The sequence below is a fragment of the Bicyclus anynana genome, chromosome 4 (genome assembly GCF_947172395.1).
Source record: "Bicyclus anynana chromosome 4, ilBicAnyn1.1, whole genome shotgun sequence".
Classification (NCBI taxonomy): Eukaryota; Metazoa; Arthropoda; class Insecta; order Lepidoptera; family Nymphalidae; genus Bicyclus; species Bicyclus anynana.
Genome location: NC_069086.1, coordinates 9,314,127 through 9,339,702, shown reverse-complemented (window position 1 = coordinate 9,339,702; position 25,576 = coordinate 9,314,127). Strand labels below are relative to the sequence as shown.

At 34.2% G+C, this 25,576-nt stretch overlaps 3 protein-coding genes across 7 annotated transcripts in view; 1 reads left to right on the top strand and 2 right to left on the bottom strand.

The window, feature by feature from the left end:
* LOC112053684 (probable ubiquitin carboxyl-terminal hydrolase FAF-X) overlaps positions 1-15,318 on the bottom strand; it is a 45,560-nt gene extending 30,242 nt beyond the window's left edge. For 3 of the 5 annotated variants that reach the window (XM_052881165.1, XM_052881161.1, XM_052881164.1), the window contains exons 1-25: positions 15,177-15,318; positions 14,573-14,657; positions 14,359-14,488; positions 14,000-14,219; positions 13,761-13,916; positions 13,286-13,475; positions 11,911-12,066; positions 11,277-11,430; positions 8,567-8,718; positions 7,748-8,005; positions 7,187-7,285; positions 6,165-6,307; positions 5,459-5,679; positions 5,067-5,197; positions 4,495-4,691; positions 4,304-4,406; positions 3,552-3,720; positions 2,874-3,120; positions 2,629-2,779; positions 2,338-2,457; positions 2,133-2,264; positions 1,863-1,961; positions 1,210-1,358; positions 1,019-1,132; positions 408-516 (exon numbers count right to left, since the gene is read on the bottom strand). In XM_052881165.1, the coding sequence (XP_052737125.1) occupies positions 408-516; positions 1,019-1,132; positions 1,210-1,358; positions 1,863-1,961; positions 2,133-2,264; positions 2,338-2,457; positions 2,629-2,779; positions 2,874-3,120; positions 3,552-3,720; positions 4,304-4,406; positions 4,495-4,691; positions 5,067-5,197; positions 5,459-5,679; positions 6,165-6,307; positions 7,187-7,285; positions 7,748-8,005; positions 8,567-8,718; positions 11,277-11,430; positions 11,911-12,066; positions 13,286-13,475; positions 13,761-13,916; positions 14,000-14,219; positions 14,359-14,488; positions 14,573-14,626 (3,654 nt within the window). In that variant the 5' untranslated portion in view covers positions 14,627-14,657; positions 15,177-15,318. Of the gene's footprint in view, positions 1-407; positions 517-1,018; positions 1,133-1,209; positions 1,359-1,862; positions 1,962-2,132; positions 2,265-2,337; positions 2,458-2,628; positions 2,780-2,873; positions 3,121-3,551; positions 3,721-4,303; positions 4,407-4,494; positions 4,692-5,066; positions 5,198-5,458; positions 5,680-6,164; positions 6,308-7,186; positions 7,286-7,747; positions 8,006-8,566; positions 8,719-11,276; positions 11,431-11,910; positions 12,067-13,285; positions 13,476-13,760; positions 13,917-13,999; positions 14,220-14,358; positions 14,489-14,572; positions 14,688-14,837; positions 15,089-15,176 lie in introns of those variants that run through there. The other 2 variants (XM_052881162.1, XM_052881163.1) reach the window with 2 other exon arrangements.
* A 2,071-nt stretch (positions 15,319-17,389) lies between these two features.
* Positions 17,390-18,784, top strand: LOC112053682 (tRNA-uridine aminocarboxypropyltransferase 1). The gene is made up of 2 exons (XM_024093170.2): positions 17,390-17,853; positions 17,978-18,784. The coding sequence occupies exons 1-2, from the start codon at positions 17,659-17,661 to the stop codon at positions 18,710-18,712; spliced, it is 930 nt and encodes a 309-aa protein (XP_023948938.2). The 5' UTR covers positions 17,390-17,658; the 3' UTR covers positions 18,713-18,784.
* LOC112053681 (F-box-like/WD repeat-containing protein TBL1XR1) lies at positions 18,770-23,958 on the bottom strand. Its single transcript, XM_024093169.2, has 8 exons — positions 23,747-23,958; positions 23,493-23,642; positions 23,272-23,414; positions 22,983-23,182; positions 21,742-21,862; positions 21,256-21,408; positions 20,660-20,851; positions 18,770-19,764 (listed from the first exon to the last, which is right to left on the bottom strand). The coding sequence occupies exons 1-8, from the start codon at positions 23,802-23,804 to the stop codon at positions 19,264-19,266; spliced, it is 1,518 nt and encodes a 505-aa protein (XP_023948937.1). The 5' UTR covers positions 23,805-23,958; the 3' UTR covers positions 18,770-19,263.
* Positions 23,959-25,576: the final 1,618 nt, after the last annotated feature.

The following is a 25,576-nucleotide window of genomic DNA, read 5'->3' as shown; positions in this document are numbered from 1 at the left end:
GTGACCAAAAATATGTTCGCGTTCGGCTTTGCTAAGGAAGGGAAAAAATAGAACAGGACTTACTGACACTGCTTTTCTTTCTTTTTCTTCTCTTCACTTTTCACCATAAAAACACATAATTTAAGCGAATAATAACAGGCGAATTGTCGCGGTGCGCGCGCGCATACGTAAGTTGGTGGTTTAATTGCGACTATTAATTTTGACAAGTTTTCAGCGGCGTGGACGAAGATAACGGGAGTTTATGCGGGACAGAGAGGTAAATGGAGGATGCGTTGGAGTAGGAGAGGGAAGCGTGAGCTTGGCGCGAACAAGATGTAGGATGAAAACTCAAATAGCACTACTGCAAAAGTATTTGTATGGATTTCTTTCATTTCAGTTCGAAAAAGTAAATAACATTTAATAATAACCTGTTCTCCCAATGCATTAGCTAATTTTTCCGCTATAGCTTTTACAATAAGCTCACAGTTATGATTAGGAACTGTTTGTAGTGCTTCCCGTAATATCGTCACATCCATCCTGTAACAATACCACAATACAAGTTATGCATATATCAGTGTCACAGTGACTGTAAAACATAATATATATAGAAATAAATAGATTACCACACACACGCAAGCGAACCCACACACGCACACACACACACACGCACGAACAGAAACCACAACACAAGCACACACAGCGCACACGCAAGCACGTCCGCACGCCTGCACTCACACACGCACACGCAAGCACGCCCGCACTTTTGCACGCACTTTTGCACGCACACTACCACACACGCACGCATGTACACAAAGCTACTAACAAAACAGTTATCACAAAAAAATATTTTTTAATATTGTATTTTTAATCTTCTTGTGAAAATTTTAACATTTTATGTTAACATATTTTCTGTTAATTAAGTACATAATTCACTGTCACTGGGAAGTCACTGGACGGACACGGGCTTACCGAGTTTAAGTGCCAGGACACCATTGTAATTCTATACTGAGTATTTCAAATAAACATTTCTTATTCTCACCTAAATTCTTTATCCACATTTGTATCCGAGCCATCTGGTGCCATGATTTCAAAAAGATGACCCAAAGTATACAAAGCCAATTTCACTAATCTCACCAAAGCTAAATAACCCACCCTGAAACAAAACAGATGATTAAGTAAAGAAGCAATAATATAACGATATTTGTAAGATTTGTCATCAAATTATTCTACCTTCTGGTGTGGGGAGCAGCATCCTTCAAGAACTCACTATCGGATAAACATTGTACTAAGAGAGGAGCTTTCTTCACACATGCCAGTTGGAAACTGCGGTTGCGTTCTAGTCTTGTATCAGAGGACGGCATGACCATGCTGTATAGGACCTGCAATATAACAAAAATATATTAATTTGTAAGGTTGGTTGGCTCATAATTACGACAATATTTTAAGGCTTTAGCCATGTGGCAAGTCGATTCTCTTTCTACAAACACTACCACTTCGAAAAATAACAAAATATATTTGTCATTCCCATACATTTTTTAATTTTCGAAGCGTTAGTGTTTGTTGAAAGAGGATCGACGTGCCACATGGCTAAAGCCCCTGTACCCCTAATAGCCTATCAAAAATTAGGTTAATGACTATATATGTGTTGTCATTTTATATTAGTTTTTATTTTAGGTTTTTTACTATTCTGCGGAAACTTTGTAGATAAAAAAACAATCTTTGAGGCTACAGTCCTTCTACTAAGAAATATGAGACCCATAACCTGCAGCAGAAAAAAATCCTTAAGTTGACTGATCATATATCTTGTTTCTCAGATGATATTGCGTAGTACATAGTAATGTAGAACCAATCTGTTGCTAGCGTCATTGTTAATTTTTACGTACCTCTACATTATATGCAACGGTGGGTGGAGCTGGCCCATAAAGCATGTCCCTTAACTTTGTGTCTTCACGACTGAGTAGCGCTTCTGTTAATCTATCCACCTAAAAAGTTATACAAAAATCAGATCAGTTTATTATTGACTAGACATCTAAACTGTTAAAATATACTTAGAGGCACAATTATCCGCCCATTTTAACATACTCGCGTCATATTAAAGTGGGCGGATAATTATGCCTCTGAGATTAGTTTGATACTTAAAACGTAGTACATACCGTTTGTTTATGACTAGGGCAGATTTGCGACAAAAGATGCGCGGCTTCAGTCAACGGAGCGTGTGATTTAGTAATACCTATGTGCTCTAACTCTAAAATAAAAGGAAGGTACCACGAGCCCAGTGAGAAAAGCTGCAAAACAAAGAAAGAGATTATACAAAGGTTATCAAGAACCCCAAAATGTTTTATAGTGTGACATACTTACAACGCCTGGCAACGCGTGTTCAGGGGTAGGCGACGAAGGGGGTGAAGAAGTACTAGAGTCGCTGCTTGACTCGTTTGACGATCCACAACCTCCGCTGCCACATATTTGTCCGTCGTAGACCTGTAATTTAGATTCCAGAGATTAGCCCAGACAGGGAAAAAAGTTCAAAAAAGCTTGGTTATGTTTTAGTATCGTGTAAGTAGCTAAGCACTTAAAAAAAGAGCGAGAGCACACACAGTTCAATTTTATTTATATGTATTGATAAAAATATGTAAATAGTATATGACAAACCTTAGCAACAATCACAGTTTTATCCCTAAGAGGTATTTGTGACAGTATTTTACGATCATGACTGGTGTCCAATAGTTCCCCATTCACATACAACTCTAGCTTATTTAAATACATCTCTAACTTGATGTTGCTGTCAGACGTTAATTTCAGTCTGGAAGAATAAAACAAAATTAATTTATTTTAAACAAAATAAATTAAGTTTAAATATAAGGAAATTAATGATATAAATGGGGTTGATACTGTACCTTCTCTGTACCGCCGTGCGTAGTGAATGCAGTGTCTCATTTGAGTGCGAAAATATTTCTATATCGTCAATTTGTCTTTGGCCCGTTTGGAAATTAAATCGCACTATGATAGTACACTGCCTCCCCCTGCCCGACCTATAAATTGGAAGTATCTGTCGTTCCGACGTGAACCTCCTGTCACATTCGTTTATATATTCTTGTATGGCACGAATTACTCTACACATGCGAGTGCAACACTCCGTCGCATCTAAAAGTAATGCACATAATTAACCACACAATACAATAGTTTTTGCTCCACATTTGAAAAAATATTAATGACGTCATACAGATATTTAACAATTGCATATTCGCATCCCGCATTAACCACAAAAATAAAAAAGTCAAACTATAAAACCAGTTTACAGAAAAGTTCAAATGATAAAGTTTACCTGGGAAGATTTAAAACAGATCTGCTAGGGACAGCACTGGTGGAGTCTACATATTTTGTATCCTTAATTGAAATCATCAATTCCAATGAAACATCCGAGATAATCTTGAATTTTTACACATTTCAATTGTCAATACAGAATTTAATATACATGTATCCCCCAACAATGATGCCCCCAGCGGATGTTTTTTAAATCTTCGCAGGAAAATATATTAAGAAGAAAACACTTCATTATGATGTCAGTGTCATACCGGTCTGCAGCTCCATGTCCTTCTGCAGGCGCTGCGTGCGCGCGCAGCAGTGCGTGAGGAAGGCCTCGTGGTGCTGCGCGGGCGACAGCGCCGGCCCGGTGCACGTGCACACCTCGCGGAGCAGCTCGATGCCGCGCGCGGATATGTCGTCATCGCACTCGGTTATTACCTTTGGGGCAAATATATCGACACGTCTAAAACACTGTTAGCAAGCAGGATATGGTATCGCAAATATCGTCGTTAAAAGGTAGGTTGATGAAATGTGACAGATAAATTCTGCGTATTCCACTTATTATCATTGGTTGTCAGTGGTCTTTGCAAACGCGTGCTGTCAATGTCACGATGAATAATAATGGATGAATAAGATGTCACTGTCATGACAACTGATCATAACATTAGATCGCTTTTCGTATACTTTGTGCGTGAGTGTGTTTCTTTGCGTTTCTTTTCATTCTGTTTATCAAACCGACAGTTTTCAGCTGAGTGTTACAAACTTGACTAGATGTGTGACGATGATAAAGAGGGGGAGGAAGTCAAAAATCATGAAATCCATGTAACATATATTTATTAATGACACCCGAGTCCTCACCCGCGCGTCACAGGGGGCACAATAACTCTGATTAATTATTATTTATATGTACTCTAATTTTAGTTAGTAGAAAAAACATTTGCTTAAAATATCATCGGATGCATGGATGGATGGATGGATGTGTGATTATTAAATTGAAACCCAGGTAAAATTTTATACTCACTCTCCATAAATAATCTAATCCTATGAGATCAGCATCATTAAGTAAAAAACCACGACGTTTTATCTTAAGTTTGCCTTCTTTGGAATTGACAGCTTTAAAAAATCTGTAACAAGACAATGTAATTTAAAAAAACGAAATGACTCAAAAATACTTGTTTAAAGTCGAAAACTTTTCAAATACAAATAGATTACCTCTCAAAACATTTAATACCAGAGTGAGTTAGAAGGTTTGGAGACAGTGTCATAATGTTACGCCGAAAAAAATGCAGATTTATATTGGGGTCTAAGTCTGGCTCCTCTCCCATTAGTTTGCTAAACCAGCGGAAGCACGCTTCACGGTCTCCAAGGTGTGCCGGCCTTTCAGCTAAGCATATCCAAATTTGTTTCGCCTGAAAAACATGTAAATTTTTTTAACAATATAAAAAATATCAATTGAATAAGGAGTTTTACAGTTACCACATTTGTGATGCTTTTTCTACAATGGGTATAGTTTTAAGCTATCGGTAAAAGATAGACATGTCATCGCGGAGTTTCCATTATTTCCGTGGTTAAATCTCCGAACACAATTCCTTGTCATATTTCAACCAATTTGCACAAATATTAACAAGTTATATACTTAGAACTTGTTCATGAATCACTGTCAATTGGTGTAAAACGCACGAAAATAAGTTAAGTTGTTCTTATTCTGAGCAGATAAACGCAGCGGAGGACTTGCAATGTGTTGTGCAAAATCCATTCTTCTAGAAGAAATTCAAGATACACACCTGTTCAGCACACAGCCACAACTGGCCATCCTTCAGCAAAAATCTAAGGAAACTAAGACGCTCGTGAACTTGCGCTGCGTGCGGGTACTTCCCATCTGGTAGCCAATTCTCCCAGTCTATTTCTCCTTCTTCTGTAAATAACAAAACGTAATAAGTATCTTATTTGAGGATAAAATATTACATTCTGATCGCAGAAAATTTGTCATAGCAAAGGTTTTTTGGGCAAACCATTGTAACCTAATAGAGCATAATTTTAGATTGCCGCAAATCCAACAAATAAGTATCCATGTAGTGCACAGGATAATAAACCTTTCTTTTATCAAATGTCAGCATCTTAAGCTCTTTCACAGGTCAAAGAAAACTCTCCATCACTGACACATACGAGTACTTACCAGCCAGCTTCGCCCGTACAGCGTCCATATAGAAGGTGAGCGAGTTGGTGACGAGTATGACGAGCGAGTGTTGCGTCTGCAGGCGGTCGATGAGCTCCTGGCGCGTGACGTGGGGCCGCACGCCCGAGTTGCCCGCCGCCTCGTACAGGCAGCACAGCTCGCGCATCATCTTCAGGGCCGGGAGCACCCACTTGTCATTGCTCTTCAACTCTTCCACACATCTAATACAAACTTATAAGATTGAAGAGCCAGTTTAACCACCTTCTGATAAGTGTCAGATAGTCTAAAGCCTCAATCACACTACTCGCTTCGACGGTTCAATAAAATCCTGAAGTAAACTAAGTAGTGTAGCGAGACACTTCGTGTTCGAACCTCGGAATTGCATTGATTCCTTTGATTCGGCAAAGCCGACAACGATCGAAAGTTGAGCAACGCGGAGTGAAGTAAGTTTTGTTTCTACACTATCGTATTTGTATTACTTAGCGAGTATTGTAGTGTATAGGGGTAGTACTTTATGTCAACTTGTAACATATCAGAAGGTGGTGAAACGGGCCTTAATAAATACAAATAAGAATATGCGTTGGTGTGTTTAGTATTGTACTTGGTATGTAATGCTTCGATTAATATTTCAAAAAATATCGACTGACGATAGAAGGAATGGCTATAAGATAAAAGCCATCAAAAAAAACTAAAACTGAAGACTTACTTATCCAGCCATAAAGTTTTTTGTGAATCACGTTCTTGACTGTAGCTGTAATCCAGTATTTTAATAAGATTTGCCAACGCCACATCCATGATTTCCGTACATACTTCGTCAGAGTGTGCCAAATTCCAAAACAGTACCAATACCTGGAAAGTAATTTCAATTAAAAAATATATTTCAATCAATTATGCCAATACAAATATCCAGAAGAAGAAGAAGGAATATTCTATCTCTGTTCCAAATTTTAGCCAAATCAGTTCAGTAATTGCACACAACTTTCGCATTAATAAATTTTATTCATTAAATACATATAAATGTAAGTCTTCAGCTCCTCAGTAACGCACTATTGTTGTGCCCACTCCTTACCCACGTCTTTACCCACTAATTGGAGGGGTACGGGAATATTGGTTATATTTAAAATTTAAATATTACCAATATTATAATATAAAAATGAATCGCAAAATGCGTTACCAAACGCACAACTCAACAACGCCTGGACCAATTTGGCCAATTATTTTTTTAAAATGTTCGTTGAATTTCTAGGATGATTTTTACGGCGACAAAAATTCGAATAATTGCCGGAAAAACCATAAAAATGGCCCTTTTCTTTTTCCCATACAAATGTTTTCTAACTAAAACGTAGTCAATTTGAGCTTTATTGTTATTGTATAAAGTTCATATTAATAATAATTAGAAAACGGAGTAAGGGTAGGGTAGGGGTGGGGTAGGGTAGGGTAGTGTAGGGGTAGGGCAAGGGTAGAGTAGGGGTAGGGTACGGTTGGGTTAGGGTAGGGGTAGGGTGAGGTGGGGTAGGGTAGGGTAGGGTAGGGGTATGGATGGGTAGGGTAGGGGTAGGCTAGGGGTAGTTGAAAGTTTACATCAAGTTTCACGGTGACAAAGTCGCGGGCGTCCGCAAGTTTTATAATATATATTGCCATATTTTTTAAATTAGAACATGGCAAATGCAAAAAAAAAATAGCAGTGTGATTAAATAGTGATACTGATTTGTCACATTAACAACTTACTTTGTTAGCCATCACACCATTCTTGTCATCTTCTGCCAGCCGTCGTATAACTTCCAATAACTTCTCACTATGTTTCTTACTGGATGTCGCCCAACTCGCCTGTGATGTAAAACAATATATTCTTTATAATTTTATTCAATATAAGTAGCTATCGATAGGATACTATGATAACTTTATGGTGAGCAGTAAAAAATATCTATAACAGATTTGTAGGCCCAAAATGCGCAACCCAAAATATCTCGATTCGAGAAAAAAATAAATGTCGACCAATAGCATTGGACTCAAAAACATTTCTCTTTCATTGTGTTGGGACGAAAGAGAGAGCAATATTTCAACTCAACGCCATTGGTCGATAGTATATAATAATAAGAGAAAGACACTCTTTACAAGATATATGTCATTGAGGCACGGTAGGACTACTGTCAAACTTTTATTTCCCGTTGGAATTCTTTACAATTAAATCATAAAATTGGAATACGCAAGTTTCTGGGTTTATTATACTAAGTTTCACACTTTTTTTTATCTTCAAAGCCAATTTATTTTAGAACATGAATTAATTACCTTGAAACAGTCAAACAAATGATCTAACTGGTCCGAAGTGAAGTCCCATGCCAGTTTAGCCAGTAAGTCGTGAAGATTTTTCACTATTGCCTCGTGTTTCCCTTGCTGAGCTCGCCATATCGCGTCCAAATCTTCCCTCGTGAGAGAGTTCTCTTTTATCATAAACCTAAGCATTTTCTCTAGTCTATCCACATACTGGGGCTGGTGAAGCGAATCTCGCAATACTATATCTACAACTTTATTTTCGCGTATCCAATTCTGTGAAAAAAATATATATTTATTATCAAACTGCACTTTTTTTCATATTGAATAACATAAAATAACTGTAGCACAGCATATATAATTTAGTTAGATTGCCTAATAATACCAGCAAAATAAATAACATATTATAAAACGTTTGTAATGAACTATGTGTGTTTGTTTTGGAAAAGTACCACCATCAAATTTAATTCTACGGAGAATAATCTGATTCTAATAATATTTTTAAATTCATAATTTGGGTTGTCTGATATACATAACACTCTAAAAGAGTATATGTAACTGTAATCTTAGAGAGACAAATATCTTAGCATTACATTGATTCACCGTGCGGGTGCCGGGTACATCGCGTGGTAGAGAGAAAATCTCCGAGCACAGTACTGGACTTTCAACCAGAGGACGTAGGTTTCAGAAATTCCTTGACAATCGATTAACACTCCGCTCCTCCGGTCGTGTTGTTCTCCCTGCCTCGCCAAATTTGGTAAGATCCTAATAGTGCAGCTTTGGATACCCGTTCTAATATAGAACTAGTTGCAGTAAAGTAAAGTAGTAAAATCATACCGTAATCACAGCGGGCGTAAGCCATTCCGGCTTCGGCTGTTGTGAGACTGAACTGATAAGCTGATTGATTTCATTCAAAGCTGACATTTTTCCATTGAACGACGACATTTTTAACAACCGTAGGACCATCTTTAATCGGAACATTTCCAATGCTGTAATAAATATTGCATTTTATAATAACTGGAGTTTTATCGAGACACAGATTACAACACTATTATTTTAATAATAAACCTCTTACAAATACTATAAGAAAGCAATAATAATTGGGATTATCCCAATTTTTTCTCTCATTTTTAATAAATAAATGAGAGAAAAAATTGGGATAATACTATAAAAAGCTACAAAGTTGACTGTCAACTGTTTCATGACGTCACTATAACAAATCCTTTACAAATGGAGCATTTGACAAAAATAATAATTAACAATTTGTTTCACGTTTAGTGTACCAAGTAGCATTGTGACGTCACAAAAAGGACGACATCGTTTTTGACGTTTGAAAAAAATATATGATTTTTAAATTAAGTTTTATAACAAATCCTTAACTTTTATTAAATATTTCCACGTTTTATGCGAAATAATATTGTTTATATTATATTTGATATAAGTCAAGTACCCCATTGTCAAATAACCTTGAAATAATAAAAAAGAAGTATTTACATTGTTCACACAAGTTACTCTTAAATGCAATATAATATAGTATCTTGGAGGTCGACACTGAAGACGCCGAGGAGACGCAGCACGCAGATGATTGCAGAACACGGCGAGGGACGATGTAGAAGCTGAGGGGCGGCTGAAACCACCCCTTAGCAGCTACAGGGTCCCCAGCCGGCCTTTGGTAACTCTTCTCGATCAGTTTCAATCAACACTAATACATTTGTACTTATACATTCTTCTGCTCTGCAATACCTGATGTCTTATACAGGGTGCTCGGGAGTATTGCCCATAACTTAAAGGTGCCGACGAGTCTACTTATAGGAGCCGAACTGCATAACTAATATTTTAACTAACTAAAAACTAAAAACTTTATATGTAATACATACAAAGTAATTGAAATAATTTCGACTATCCATGTAACACACGCCTTTATTTTCCTTGCATTTTAAAAATAAAATACGTAATACTTGGCTATGTCTTATTTATAAGGATGCGTATTAAGGGACACTTTAAAAGATCTATTTACATTATTTACTCCGAAAATATTAATTTTAGAACAACACATCCTTGAACATTTTAAATTAATTTTCGTTAAAGAATATAACCCCAGAGTTATGGGAAATGCTCCCCAGCACCCTGTATATCTATACAGTATACCTATAGATTATAAAGATACTAATATTATAAATAAGCTGATGACAGTGCAGCAACGCGTCAGTCAAACATTTGTTTGTGTATAGAAAAATGATTGACTGGCGCGTTTTTACTGAGTAAGAAGTAAACCTTACCTACTAGTACTACATATACAAACCGAAAGTAGAAACACTATAAACATGTAAAAAAATAAGTAATAGTAAAAAATTAATAACATCAATAAATAAGTTTTAATCTAATTTAAAGTAATATAAACACAATAAAACATCATAATCAGAGAAGTTAAAATGTATAAATGTCACAGAAAATTACACAATAATATACTTCTCATTAAAATACACGAAACAATCCGCCTGAAAAGTCTTTTCGATTTCGATTTTTCTTATGAGAAGTATAGTTGCACAAACTGTGATTTCCAAATTCACTTTTGGGTATATGTCACTGTAAGATTTCTCACTTTTTCACACACTATATCAATTCAATCAATCAATATATATATCTCTATTCAATTATCAATCAATTGTAAGCTGGAGACGAATTATACTCTGATAAATCTGGATACAATTTAACACATCATTTTTCGCTTTATGTATTGTATCCAAGAAAAACTATTTTATCCAAGCTGTCTGTCTGTGTTCATTCAGATGGGAATCTAACATAGAGGTTAGTCAAAAAAAAATAAATGCACTTTAAAAATTCAGATTTTTCTAACCCCAAACTTTTATCATTTATTTACTTAAAAGTATGTCAAAATACTGATACATGATGACATAATCTCAAGTAAGGTCCAATCAGAAGTAGATTTTTTATTATTTTTTCCTAGCGGACGCGCGCGATTACGTCCGCGTGAAACCCTACTTGTACCCAATCCTTTACCTACTCTTCTCATACCCTACCCTACGTCTACCCTTCCCTACTCCCACCCTACCCTACTCATACCCTTCCCTACTCTGCTCTACTTGTACCCTTCATTACCCTAGTCCTACCCTACCCTACTCGTACCCTCCCTAGTCCTACCCTACTCTCTGTCTTTCTGTTTAACATGATACTATATATAAAGAGCGATAGAGACGAATTTGTAACTCACACTGTTGGGTTATGTTAACATCATTACAGAATAGCAATACTGCAGGCCAATTCACTATTTTTGATGTATGTTAGTTGACATATACAAAATTGAGATTCTGTGTAACAAATATCATCTTCATGGATATCATACAGTAGGTAAATGATATTTCTCAGTTGATTTTATATGTATTTTAATAGGTTGTCAATAAAGACCAAATTAATGAATAGGCCAGCTGGTTTAGGCTACATACAATTACGAATATTCATACAAATACAGTCAAATACTAAAACTATAACTGTAAAAGTTATAGATGTTAACATTGTAAAAACTTACATTTAAGTAGGCTGTGATGTTGTGGTGTCTTAGCAGAAACACATTTGCAAGCTCTAATCAAACAGGACACTGTATCTGTCTTGGTCTCGCTGCCACGGGATTCCCGTTTCAGCTCATCATCTGTCAGGCTTTCCAGTAAAGTTGGAATACATTCCTGCAAAAATATGAAAATTCTTAAATTGTATCATGCTGTTCATTAAAAATATATATTTCAAATTTCAATGTGAATACACTAAGCACCAGATTTATTGTCAAGACAAATGAGCTCTAACTGGATGGGTTTATGTTGCTTAGTCAAATCTATTAAGTTAATTGTCATCAAAGATACATAAATATACCAAGGAAGTTAGGAAATGGTTCCAATTTGGTTTCTTAACTAACTTACAGATACATATACTCGAAGTATAGTTCAAAGAGCCAATGGACAGATGGATATGATATGGATGGATAGATAGTTGGTTGAACCCCTACTAGGTGAACCGAGATGTCAAGTGGCTTGCAGGGAGCTGCTGGATTCTGGTAGCTCAAGATTGTTGTGTGTGAATGTCTATTGGCTGATAACGATGATGATGAGGACATATACTAACACACCAAGTTATATAAAAACTTGTAATAAATTTATATTAGAACATACCAATACAGGTAGGAGGTAAACAGTCACTGTGTGAGGAGTTAGAAGGTCATGACAAAGTCCCAAAGGCCGTAAAAGTTGCCACACTGCAGCAACACGCGTCTCCCCATTGACTGATTGTTCTAACGATGATGGTTGCTCGTTGCGAGTAGAAGAGCTCTGCAAAATTTTATTTAATTTGTGAAGTGTATGCCAAAATAAACTATAAAGATAATAGTATAAAAATTAAAATTGAATGAAAGTATTTGATAATGAGCCTGCTTTTACAAAATTAGTTTGTCTTTTACTTATTGTAGTCAATCCTAATTGGGCGCTATACTGAAGCCATACTCATTGTGCACTGTTTCAAATAGACAAATTCAAAAGGAATGTCACAAATGCATGTCATTTTATAAGTTGTTTATTTTAAACTAGTGGACACCCACGACTTCGTCTGTGAAAACACTACCCCTATCCTACCTACCTTACCATAACCCTATTCAACACTATCCCTACCCTACCTCTACCTATCTAACCTACCCCTACCCTATGTATCTTATGTCTGTCTCCTGTTTCCAAGCTACCTTATGTTTATGTAGTGTTTTTTTTTTTCATAAAATGTTATTTAAAAAAACTATATCTAATTGTTCTAAGCTCATTAATCTAAATTATTTTCATTAATTTAAGAACAAGTTAATTATAGTTATTGAAATGACTTATATGTGAAATGACTAGAGATGTATACCCTCATTTTTAATTTGTTTGTTGGTACAAGTGCACATCACTGAAAGGCTTCTATTTTCACATATAATTTTAAGTTAAGATCCAAATGCAACTTGCATCCAATTAATTAGTGCCTTCCTGTATCAATTGTCACACAACAAAGTGGATGATAGATGTTAAAAATTCATCTTCACTGACCAGTTATTCCTTGTTTTCTATAGATGCTTCTGTTTGGCATAAGGGCTCAATACTGTATTATTATTTGTGACAAAAAAGCTTAATTGGATTGGCTACAAACTACTAAGTCTTAGTTTGTTCAAGTTGCATTTGTTTTTGAAACCTTGAATAATATTCCTACATGCAACAATAACTAAACCATTTTCATATGATGTTGTTTCAATATGTCTTTCTCTTAGCTATATTTATAATACAACTGTAACATGTCAAATTCTGAACATTAAAGATATTTTAAATAATTTTAGTTGAGTTAGCTATATTTATAATACAACTGTAACATGTCAAATTCTGAACATTAAAGATATTTTAAAAAATTTTAGTTGAGTTTATACAATCAATACTAAAGCCAAAATTTATTTTTAATTTTTTGTCTGTCGTGGACAAAATTGCAGGCATCTGCTAGTTACATAAATAAATTATAAGATGTTCTTATACATACCTCAACACTATCAGTCATAGATGTCATGTTTTCTGTAGCATTTATTATATTTTCATCATTTTCTTTCTCAGTTATTTCATTGGAAATCTTTTCTTCACTTATTACAGAAGTAGTTAATTCAGATTTTTTGAAACCCATAATACATTCAAATCGTTCTCTAAGCTTAACAAATCCACCAGCTTGACCAAACCTGAAATTTATATTTATAGTTTAAATACTATTGACAAGATAATAAAAAATTAAAGTGTTTTTCAGATAGCATGGGTAAGATGACAATTACCTTATGAATTTCATAATACATACTATTATTGTGAAACACAACAAACTTTCAAGAGTGAAATGAACTGTCACCCACACCATGCTACGTGAAACGAACTGTACAACTATTATATTTCTTAGTTACTACTTTACTCATTCGATCCTAGGATTATTTTTGTTTAAAGGACTAGTTAAATGTTATAAATTGGATACATACACATTAATAAGATGGACCAGCCATCCTTTTGGAGTACGATGATCTTGTGACCTTGCAAACACTTCATTTTCCTGTGTGGAGCCTTGACCCCCAGATGTAGAAATATTTGTAACAGACAAGCCTTCACAAGTTCTTGGTGCATTAAATGTATGAAATCTAAAAATAAATAAGAAACTTAACATAACTCTAAATTAATTGAACATGTTTACAAGATACTAATATGTAGAAAAAATACATACTTGTTGCCTGGATTGAAGACCATATATAAAAGATGTAAAAATCTTGGATCATCTAATTTCATGGCACATAACTTTACAAGCTTCTCACAATTAGATCGTACACATTGCTGAATATTATTTTTCCATGATAAAACTGCTTCGTCTGTTAAAACCTTTGTAAATGATATTGTGAGTGCATCATTATAAAACCTTTGACAGTGGGGGTTGTTCACATCTTCACCTGCAAGAAAAATATTATTTATTAGCAAATTATGTTGCATTTATACTATATTTTTACTATAATATATTCATAATTTGCATGCATGCCTAGGCAGTGTATAGAATACCAGATTACACAGATTGCTGGTAGCACTACAAACCTTTTGTTGCTAAATCTATAGATGCAATTAAAAGGGCCTCTAACTCTTGTTCAGGCAAAACTGGTACTACCCAACGGGGATGAGATATTTTTTCTTCTAATGCTTTTAACTTTGCCTCGGGGAACTCCATCTAAAAATTATAAGTAATAAGGTTTAACTCGAGATAATTTCGTCATTGTTACAATCGACATTGTTTTTAATATAAAATATTTACCTCCCCGGGCATTTGATCTTGTTCCTTCGTGTTTGTGTTGTTTGATATTGTCATTATTATAACATAACTTTATTCATTTCCTGTCCTAAAAGTGCCACAGTTTTATATATTTGGTCTACAAAAAATCCTTTACAATTAGAAAAAATGACAAAGTATTTTAATAAATTATGCTGTAATGACAGGTGCATTAACTAGGAAAAGTTGATATTATAACCGCAACAAGACAGAGCGCGTAGTTTTTTTTTATTTGTAGGAAATAAATTACTTAGGCCGACAAATTACACCCATAAAATGTTCTTATTTGCAGCAAAGAATACACTCAATCAATATATTGACAAGATCAGTATGTGTACTCCATTACGAACAAAATTGGTCACAGGCAGAGCTGAGATTACAAGATTGTAATGGCTTATGTAAATAATAATCATTATCACAAGGAACTACACAAAAACTATTTAAAAATCTTAATTCCGATCAGCCGGCGCGACAAAATGGCGTCATTGTCCTAAACAAGGCAGGCACAGGCATTATGATTATTACAACTAGTTTATACATCAGTATTGTGTTTTTAAGTTTTAAATTTAATAAGGAAATTATCTTTTACCTTATCGTTGCACTTAAATTACAGAAAAATATTTGAAGTCACAAATATAAGCACTACACTTTGACGTAATAACGAAAATAGATGAAATATTTTTAGGGCATGTACATACAAGAGAAGGATCGTCTTACGATTATTATAGTAGATTAAATAATATTTTAACTATTGTTCTGTGTTTTTATGGAGTTGACTATTGTATTTTGTCAACAAATAAAAATAATAATTTATTTTAATTATAGTGCAGATAAAATAAGTAATTGAGAAACTAAGTTATCATTTTTATACAGCAGCAGTCACTTAGACGCGTACGATAATAATAATTATTATATTATTACTTAACTTCGTTAACATTTAATATTAAAAGGTCTTTTTACTCAAAATTTGCCTATATTAGAATCCCTGTTCTGTTGTAAATACTAAATATTTATCATTTACAGTTAAAATACAAGAAAATTCCTATTGTATAGACCGTACTTTAGAAGATGTTTAGAAGTACTGCTTGTAAAAAAAAGTATAGAAATTGAATTAACTTATTTTTTCCTCTTACAACACTATTCAACCTGTCAGTTGTTATTGTAGCCCTTAGATACATAGATAATAGGCTTAGACCATTAATAACTGGACGTGGTTCGCTAACCGTTACCCCTCTGGCAAAGATCAAAAATCTATGATCTAATGCGTTTATAAAAACTGTTGCTACAGAATCGATGTTTCATTGTTGTAATCGTTTTCGTCGTGTAAGGAGCTCCCTAAAAATGCCGGTTTGTGTAGTTAAATGGCATAAAAAACGGCCAAAAACTTGTAGTTTAGTAAAAGATGGAGTAACGTTTCATTTGAAAGTATTTAAACCTTAATTTTATCAAATTTTTAATAAAAACAATTTATAAAAAGAATCGATTCTTTAGACGAAACAGCCAAACATCGATCAGTAATCGAACATTCTATGTATTTAATCTGTGGATAGTCTAAGCAATGTCACAGTAAATATGCAAGCAGTAGTTTGACTTCATACTAGAGGTCGAAACGCGAGCTATACCTCAATTTCAACTTACTAGTTAAATAGATTTTATTAATTAGAAATAAGACTAACTCACTAACATACTAAACTTAAAACAGATACACTAACAATATACTAACATAAAAAAATTAAAACTGTTACTCTTATCAATTGAAAAACTTATTTAATGTAAGAAATAATAAAGGCTTTGAAATTGAGAAAAAACATAAGGGATTAAAGGGCTAATATAATCTTCGGAACCCTACACTGCGTTTAGCCCGACACGCACTTGACCGGTTTTTTACTATTTGGTCACGTAGTGTAGAGGTAATACCTAGATGGCATCACCAAAATAAACATATGAATACGACCTATCCTTCAAGGTCATTGATTAGTATCAGCCTTATTTAAATCTACCAATCAAAAAACAACACGCATTTTATTGATCACTTCCTATTTTACTACAATTTACAAAATATTTTATTTGTTTACATAAAAAAAGTATATTTACAATCACAAAACTAAATGGAAATACAAAGTTGGCAAATGTTATTAAAATGCTGGAGGCAGGCAGCCCTATCACATGTTTACGTACCGCGCGCTGTAAGTATTTATTTCAAAAATACGGCCGAGTATACTGCTTGTATATATTTTTACTGTGCACAATGTGTTTGTTAGTGTGTGTAAAAATTACGCGTGTGTGTATTGCGAGTCAAATTTATAGTTGTGTGTAGTGTATGGACACAGAATATACTTAATGGTGTTAAATGTTTTCGATGTGTGAGTTTACCTCGTCCCCCTCAAAAAATGACAGACTTTTGTTGGTGAATTTGGGTGCGAACCGCGTCCAGTTATTAATGGTCTAAGATAATAGGTGTATATAGGTGTATATAGATTATATATAGGTGTCAAAGTTGTAGCCAAATGGTAGCCAAAGAATATAAACTCCAAGGACAAGATGTAAGATACATACAAAAAAAGGTTAGACATAGCATTATGGGACACCCTTTAGTTATAAAAATAATATTAATTATAGTAAACAAGTTTTCATACTTTTACTTTATTAAAACTTTGGACCCTGGTTTCAACGATATTTGATCATCATTATAATGTAAATAAAATCATATTTTTTATGGTTAAAGTTATAGTCTGTGGTTAATGTGTTCTGTGATGTGAGCGTGGAGGGAGAATGGTATGAGAATGTATACTTTTTCTTGGGATGTGAGGCACAGCAAAGCTAGAATCCCAAAGAGTATAATAAGTATATTAGAACCCTCTAGAACCTATAGAGCAGTAAAGCTGAGAAAAGTATTAATTGTTTAGGACATTTAGCCAAGATTTAGTCGTCTCTCTGTGGTCATTGTTTGACATTACATTTACAGACACACACACACACTGTTTAAATGTTGTTGTGTTGATAATCAAAATATAACCAATAACCTCTAAATTTTTAAAAACAGATTCGAGAAATATTAATAATTAGATAATATGAACCCTAAAAGCTTAGAAGCCCGAAATCGCAATGATACGCCTTTTGAAGGTCTAAAAATATCTAATTCAGACGTACTAAATGATCTTAATAATAGAAGTCTATGTTCTCGTTGTGGCAAGTCTCGAATGTATTTCTGTTATACCTGTTTTGTTCCTGTAGCTCAACTAGAAGGACGCATTCCTTTATGCACTGTAAGTTAAAATACTATTCCCATCTTATCACAACTTATACACTCATATAATTATTAAGATATTAAGTCGTAATCTGAACTTATATATTTCTATTTGGTACCTATATTTCATTATTTGTTTACAGTTGCCGATCAAAGTTGACATAATTAAACATAGACGTGAAATTGATGGCAAGAGTACGGCGGCTCACGCAGCAGTTCTGGCTCCTGGGGATGTAAATGTTTATACATATCCTGATATGCCAGAATATGCAAATGATGGAAGGACAGTGCTGTTGTATCCAGGAACTGAAGCATGCACTGTGCGAGAATTGTTCACTGGCAAACGTGACAGTCAGAAGTACACAGAAAATCGCTTAGCTGAACTACCATCAGGATATAATGTTGGTACTTTAATGACTAAAGTATATAACAATGATAGTCATACTAGTAGAGAAATATATCATGTGAAAAAATTACCCATTGATCGTATACTTCTTATTGATAGTACTTGGAATCAAAGCAAAGGAATATTTTGTGATGAAAGATTGCAGAAGCTCCCAAAGATTGTATTACAAAAAAGGATATCTCAATTTTGGAGACACCAAAAAGGCAGTCCTAGGTGGTATCTGTCAACTGTTGAAGCATTGCATCAGGTGTTATTAGAGATACATGTATGTGCTTGGGGAAGAAGTGAAAATTACAACACTGAGTTTTCCATTGATTTCCCAATTCACACTGAAGATAAGCACACTTTCTGTGAACCATACAATGGACAGTATGATGACCTTTTGTATTTTTTTAAATATATGTATGAAAAACTCCATACTCTTTATAAACATGAAAATATGTTAGCATATAAAAGGCCAATGGAAATATAATGCTCTTTATTAGTTGACATTAATCATAACCATGGAATAAATGAAATCAAAGCCATGTCAGCAGTATATTTTTTTATTAATCTTATGTCTAAAATATGAATTGTAGTCTAATTTAAATTAATTTAAATCTGAATAAAAAAACTGCAACAAATTAGATATAATATTTCATCCATTCCCATGTTGTTATATAAAGAAAAATTGATACAAGAATTTGTAAAAATTATTCTTTTGTAAAAGAAATTTATACATCACTTTTATGCAAAATCTAATCTTGATTTTGATCGAAAGTACAGCATTCCACCAGCCAAAATTTTTGAAACTCATCCAAGATCATGTTATATTTTCATTAATATTATTAAAATACATTTTATTTCTAAACTCCACAATTGTTTGTTTGTTCTAAACCATTAAAATTTTAATACCACTCTTTGTACAATGGCCAAAATGAAGTTTTGCATTACATTAATACTTGAAATAAAATATGTAAAACTAGGCATACTTCAGTGGAATATTGCCATATATTATAATTAGCACAAAATTCACTACAAAACTTATAGTTTGCGTAAATCTAATACAAAAACACTCCCATCACTAGCACTTGCGCCTACTTTAGTTCCCCGTGAATTCCAACACACTTCAAAAATACCTCCTGTACCCTTGTAGGAGTGTACAAGACCTCCTGTCTGTGTTGACCATATGTGCACACATTTGTCAAAGGACCCACTAGCCAGAAATTTGCCATCAGGTGAAAATGCAACACTATAGACGGGTTCTGTGTGTTTTGTAAGAGTATGAATACATACTCCTCTTTCTACATCCCATAAACGTACAGTAGAGTCGAACGATGCACTTGCTAGTATCAAATTCATGTTTTGATTTTGTGTGCCTGGTCCAGTGGGAGACCATTTGATTGTGTAGATTTCTTTAGAGTGAGCTTTCAAATCATGTACACAAGTGTCTTGTTTCATTGACCATATCTTCAGAGTCATGTCATCTGAACATGAAGCTAGCAATTGTCCTTGTGGATCCCATTTAATGGCATTTACTTCATTCTGCAAAACAATAAAAGGTGATTGTATAAACATTGAAATCTAAGTAAAGATTGGGTTTGACTTTTACTATTCATTTAGTTTTTTAGTTATTAATAGATATCTAACAGTGGAATTCATAGACGTTGAAGCGTACCCCCAGGGGATCATTCAGCCGCTGAGTATCAAATTCTTAAACAAATAGAGGTTAAATTTGACACTCAGCGGCTAAATAATCCCCTGGGGGTGTCCCTACAACGTCTATGAATTCCACTAAAAGACACATTTATAAAGAGAAAAGTCATCAAAGTACAGAAATTTCAATCAATCAATAATATTGAATATCAATCGACTTCCACTCCAGGATATAGGCCTTTTGGGACTTCTAAACATCATGATTCTCAGCCACCTGCATCCAGCGAACTCTTGTGACATCAAGCATGTCATCCACCTGATGAGGGGTTTCCCCTGCATTTTCTAGTAAGGGGTCACCATTCCAGCACCTTGGAACCCCAACGTCCATTAGCTCTTCGAACTATGTGCCCCGCCTAATGCCATTTCAGTTCTGTAACTTGTTGAGCTATGTTGGTAACTTTGGTCCTTTTACGGATCTCTTTATCACTGATTCTATCACACAGATGTACCTACTTATAGCATAACTTGTTCCATCACCATCATTCCAATAAACAAATGTTTAATTAATAAATCATAACAACATTTTGACAATTTTTGATCAAAAGTGGATTTAAAAATATATGCTTTGACTGGCCATCCCTAGCCTTCCCATCTCAACTACAGAGAGCAATATTTTTTAAAGTACAGGATTGGGGATTTCTTGTGTTACTTCCTAGACATTTTGCTGCTTTAGAAAAGTGAATTTACTTTTATAAAGCCACAGATACTGACTACTAATACTTACTGTATGCCCTTGGAAGCTTTTTATTGGCTTGTCAACATGAAGTTTGCAAACGTGAATACATTGGTCAGTTGAACAAGATGCAAAAGAATTATTTGTTTGCCAGTCAACATCCAGGGCTGGTGCTGCATGGAAAGAGAACTGTTGTGTGCATTGTCCCGATGCAGCATCCCATATTATTGTAGTTTTGTCTACCTGAAATATATAATACAAGGTCTTCATCGTCAGCCTATTTTAACAGCCCATTATAGGGCGGAGGGCCAGGTCCCCCTCCTTGTAGGTAAGCTGATATGGAGCGTACACTCACTAAACTGTTTAATGTAGGTTGGCGGATTTGGATTTTTAATTCTGTAACTATCACTATGAGATACTAGGTATAATATATTATATTGGTCATATTATAAAAAATAATCTTTTTCAAAAACAAACGAAACAAAGACAAAATCAACTAAGCTACAATTTGTATCTGAGTATAAAAATAAAAACTTTTAACTCTTAACTCTTTATTCTTCCTCAATTGATTATTTTTACTTTGCTTCTTTCATTTGATTAATTTGTCTTTGTACACACAATATAAATAATTCCACAAAAATACATACACCAGCACTCAAAATATAATTCCCACGTTTGTTCCACTTCAAAGCAAAAATTGGTCCTTTATGTTGACCTAAAGTAGATGCTAATGTGCCATCAGTTGTCCATATTCTTGCATAGCCGTCATACGAGCCAGTCGCTAGAAGATTGCCATCACACTGCAAGGAAAAAGTAATTAACATTAAAGGCGACAAACATCATCATTCCTAAAATGCACACACTTATCAGTTGTGTGCATTTTAGGAAATTAATTATCATGTGTCTCAAACGGTGAAGGAAAAACATCACAATGAATTTTCTTAAATCACGGCGTGTGTGAAGACTGCCAATCTGCATTGGGCCAGCGTGGTGGATTAGTGGCCTAACCATACTCAGAATTAAAGTGGTTAGGCCATTTCACTTGAGTGCAGCAATGAGCCATATATGGGTTGATAATGAATGATGATGATGAATGCTGTTAATAGAGAAAATGATTTTCAAAATGAACTTACATTCCAATCGAGAGAAGTAACATCTTTGTTACTAGGTACTTCTGCACCACCTTTTTGGATACAGTGTCTTAGTACAAGTTGATTGGGCGTAGTCGCAGGATTGTCTGACATGTCCCATATTCTAAAATAAATGGTAAATGGTAAAGTTAATTTATACTGATATTATAAAGCAGAATAGATTGCTTGATTGTATAAACTTTGTTAAATTTCAGAAACTACCAGTTGGATTGTAAAACATGAGGAGTGGCATAGGTTATTATAATACAAGCTATTCTTAAATATTCATTTTTGCCAAACAAGTGTGTGTCGGGCCACATGCAGTGTAGGGTTCCAGAGATTAAATTAGCACTTCAATCCCATAAGTAATGCACAAAAATATCAATAATGATACCCCACACCATGGGATAGATGATAAATTTTTTTTTAATTTTCTTTTTACCACTTTATATAAATAATATCTTATCAAAACATAAATGTGAAAATGGGAGCCAAATTCAACACAAATGTGTGTTGTTATCAATTTTGCTAAATGAAATGATATCTAAGTGGGTGCCAAATTCTATAGATTATAGAACTTAGAATACATTAAAGCTCAAGATCCTATAATCAATTTCAATTATGTTTTATTTATTTTATTATTTTTAAGTTATGTGCCATTGAAGAAATCTGTCTCGAACAGTGAAGGAAAAGCATAGTGAGGGAACAAGCATACCTGAGAATTTTCTTAATTCTACAGTCTGTCTGTCTTTTACCTTTTTAGAGCTGAACAAGTATGTTATGGAATATTTTGTTAAGGAACCAGACATACTATTTGTTTACAAAGGAGACCAACCATTTTTAGCCCAGCATGTTACAGAACAAAAAAATGATGGAAAATATTTAATAAAAAATCAATATCAATTGCTAATATTTTCTGGAAATATGTTTTTGAAATCTTGCATTTTATAATGTAGACAGTTGCCCATATCTTGAAGATGCAACTTTCAATAAAACTGAAATTTAACCAGTCTAAAACTGATACTAATATTTATTAAAAGATATTAATTTGGACATTGTAGCAGCTCATTCATTAAATTTGGGCCCATTAATGTATGAAACATTTTTCATACTTGTACATATTAATAGGTCAATCTCCTTAAAAAATTAAAGGGAAAAAACAGGTTACATACATTTTTTTCACTAGTGTTAATATCAAATGAAGTTAAAATGTCTATTGTGTCATAGTATTTTAAGTTATTAACCTTGCAGTGCTGTCCCCAGAGCCACTGGCCAGCAGGTCTGTGCTGGGATTCCAGGCACATATAAATACTTCAGATTCATGCCCTCGGAGGACTGTAGCTTTACTGGCAGGTATTTCTATAGATTGATCCACATCCATATTTTCAGGAGCACTAGGTGTTGCTGCCCCTCCAGTTGTAGATGCTGCATTGCATGTTGTACCCTACATGCCATTGTAAAAATCACTTAATTATTTATACTTTAAATAATTTATACATTTATTTTGCTGAAGGTATGTTTTAGCTTACTCACATCCACACCGTTTTGTTCACCTCCTGAGCCAGGCTCCTTGTTTGCCTGTTTTTGAGCATTGTGGGCGTTTTGTCTTGCCGCTACTATATCTGGGGTGACAGCATCGATAAGACTGAGACTCTCTGTAAGACGAGTTTCTGTGCCTAAAAGTACAATAATTTATAATAAAGGTGCTTTATTTATTACTATAAGTAAATCGAAATTAATTTCCTATACCATACCATCTTCTCCGATAGTAATTTCCGCTTCTGTATACTGCAGGCCTTTCTGTAATATGTTCAATAAAGCGGCGGGCGGCACTAGTGCTCCGTTTATATTACTTTGGGATATGTGAGACTCGATACCAAACGTATATGCTGAATGATGGAATCCTATAAATAATGAAACATTAATACATTATAACATTAAATAAAATACAAACATATTAACCGTGTTGGCGTCTGATACAGTAACACGGCGGCTTATGCATAAATACCAGATTCTTGCAGATATCGGTAAACAAGAAAGTTCACTTCGTCTATAGAAAAACTCATGGTTTCACATATATCCTACAATTTGATGACAAGATAAGAATATAATTATTTTAAATAAGCCAATATAAATAAACTACAACATTATTTGAAGAAAATCTAATATCAATTGTAAAATGTAAATCACAGACGATAAATGGTGTCACCACAAACCACAGATTAAAATAATGCATACCACAGATATTAGATAGGATTTGGATATTATGTCAATGATTTGGATAGTGCAAAGAATACTTAGACCATTAAAAAGACAGGACCTGCCTCGCTGACCATTACCTCCTGGCAAAGATCAATAATTTATGATCTTACGCGTTTATAAAAACTATTGAATCGGTGTTTTATTGTTGTAATCGTTTTCGTTGTGTAAAGAGCTCCCTAAAAATGTTTGTGTAGTTCAATGGCATAAAAAACGGCCAAAAACAATTTATAAGAAGAATCAATTGTTTTGACGAAACAGCCAAACATCGATCAGTAATCGAATATTCTATGTATTTAATCTGTGGATAGTCTAAGCAATGTCACTGTAAATATATATAAGCAGTAGTTTGACTGCATACTAGAGGTCGAAACGCGAGCTATACCTACGCACCTCGAACTCAGGGCGTGCGTGGGGTGCACGGTGCATTGGATTTTTTATTTTTAACTTACTTAAACTATAAAGCTTAAAAAATATAGACTTCCGTTACACACTCCAGACATTCCTTTTAAATATATATATATATATATATATATATATATTTAAAAGGAATGTCTGGAGTGTGTAACGGAAGTCTATATTTTTTAAGCTTTATAGTTTCGTCATGTCTGTCCGTCTGCAGTTTAGCGCTGTGACTATTAATACTAGAAAGCTGTAAATTAACATGAATATGTAATATATAAATGTAAACAAAGTCGTACAATAAAATCTTGAAAAATATTTTTGTAGGGTAGCTCCCCTACATGTAAAGTGGGGATGATTTTTTTTTTATTTCATAGTGTGGGGCATCGTTGGATAGGTCTTCGAAAGTTGTAAGGGGTCATTAACATATTTTGATTTAGGGATCCGTTTGTAAAATATTAAACTTTTAAGAGCTAATTTTTGTTAGAGTCAAGTGTCCCAACCCTCTACCGGCTAAACGGTTATTCATAGGCTATTAAGCCTATTAGTTAACGGCTAATAAGCAATTGCTATTTATCGAAAAATAGTCGACCAACTTAAAAAACGTAATTGGAAATCAAAATTGCATACTAATTCCGTTGTTTGTTAAAAAGATAGTCTGTTAAAACTAGAAAGATGAGATTTAGTTAGGGTATGTATTTAATATACGTCTATAACGTGGTAAAAAGATAATTATTTTTTTTTTTGGGTTCCTTCCCTACATGCCTAGTCAGAATAAATTTTTTATCGTCAATTCTATAGTGTGGGATATCGATATCGGTATTTTTGTGTATTACATAAGGGATTAAAGTGCTAACATAATCTACGGAACCCTACACTGCACGTGGCCCGACACGCACTTGACCGGTTTTTTATTATTTGGTCACGTAGTGTGGAGGTAATACCTAGATGGCATCACCAAAATAAACATATGAATATGACCTATCCTTCAAGGTCATTGATTAGTTACAGCCTCATTTAATTTAAAAAAAAACAACACGCATTTTATTGATCACTTCCTATTTGACTACAATTTATAAAGTATTTTATTTTTTTACATAAAAAAAGTATATTTACAATCACAAAACTAAATGGAAATACAAAGTTGGCAAATGTAATTAAAATGCTGGAGGCGGGC

Bases quoted from the DNA above. Each gene is read 5' to 3' on its own strand.
- LOC112053682 (XM_024093170.2), top strand. From the start codon at position 17,659: ATGAACCCTAAAAGCTTAGAAGCCCGAAATCGCAATGATACGCCTTTT. The intron at 17,854-17,977 runs GTAAGTTAAAAT...ATTTGTTTACAG, and splicing joins GACGCATTCCTTTATGCACT to TTGCCGATCAAAGTTGACAT.
- LOC112053681 (XM_024093169.2), bottom strand. From the start codon at position 23,804: ATGAGTTTTTCTATAGACGAAGTGAACTTTCTTGTTTACCGATATCTG. The intron at 23,415-23,492 runs GTATGGTATAGG...TTGTACTTTTAG, and splicing joins AATTACTATCGGAGAAGATG to GCACAGAAACTCGTCTTACA. The intron at 20,852-21,255 runs GTATGTATTTTT...TATATATTTCAG, and splicing joins ATTATATTTTGAGTGCTGGT to GTAGACAAAACTACAATAAT.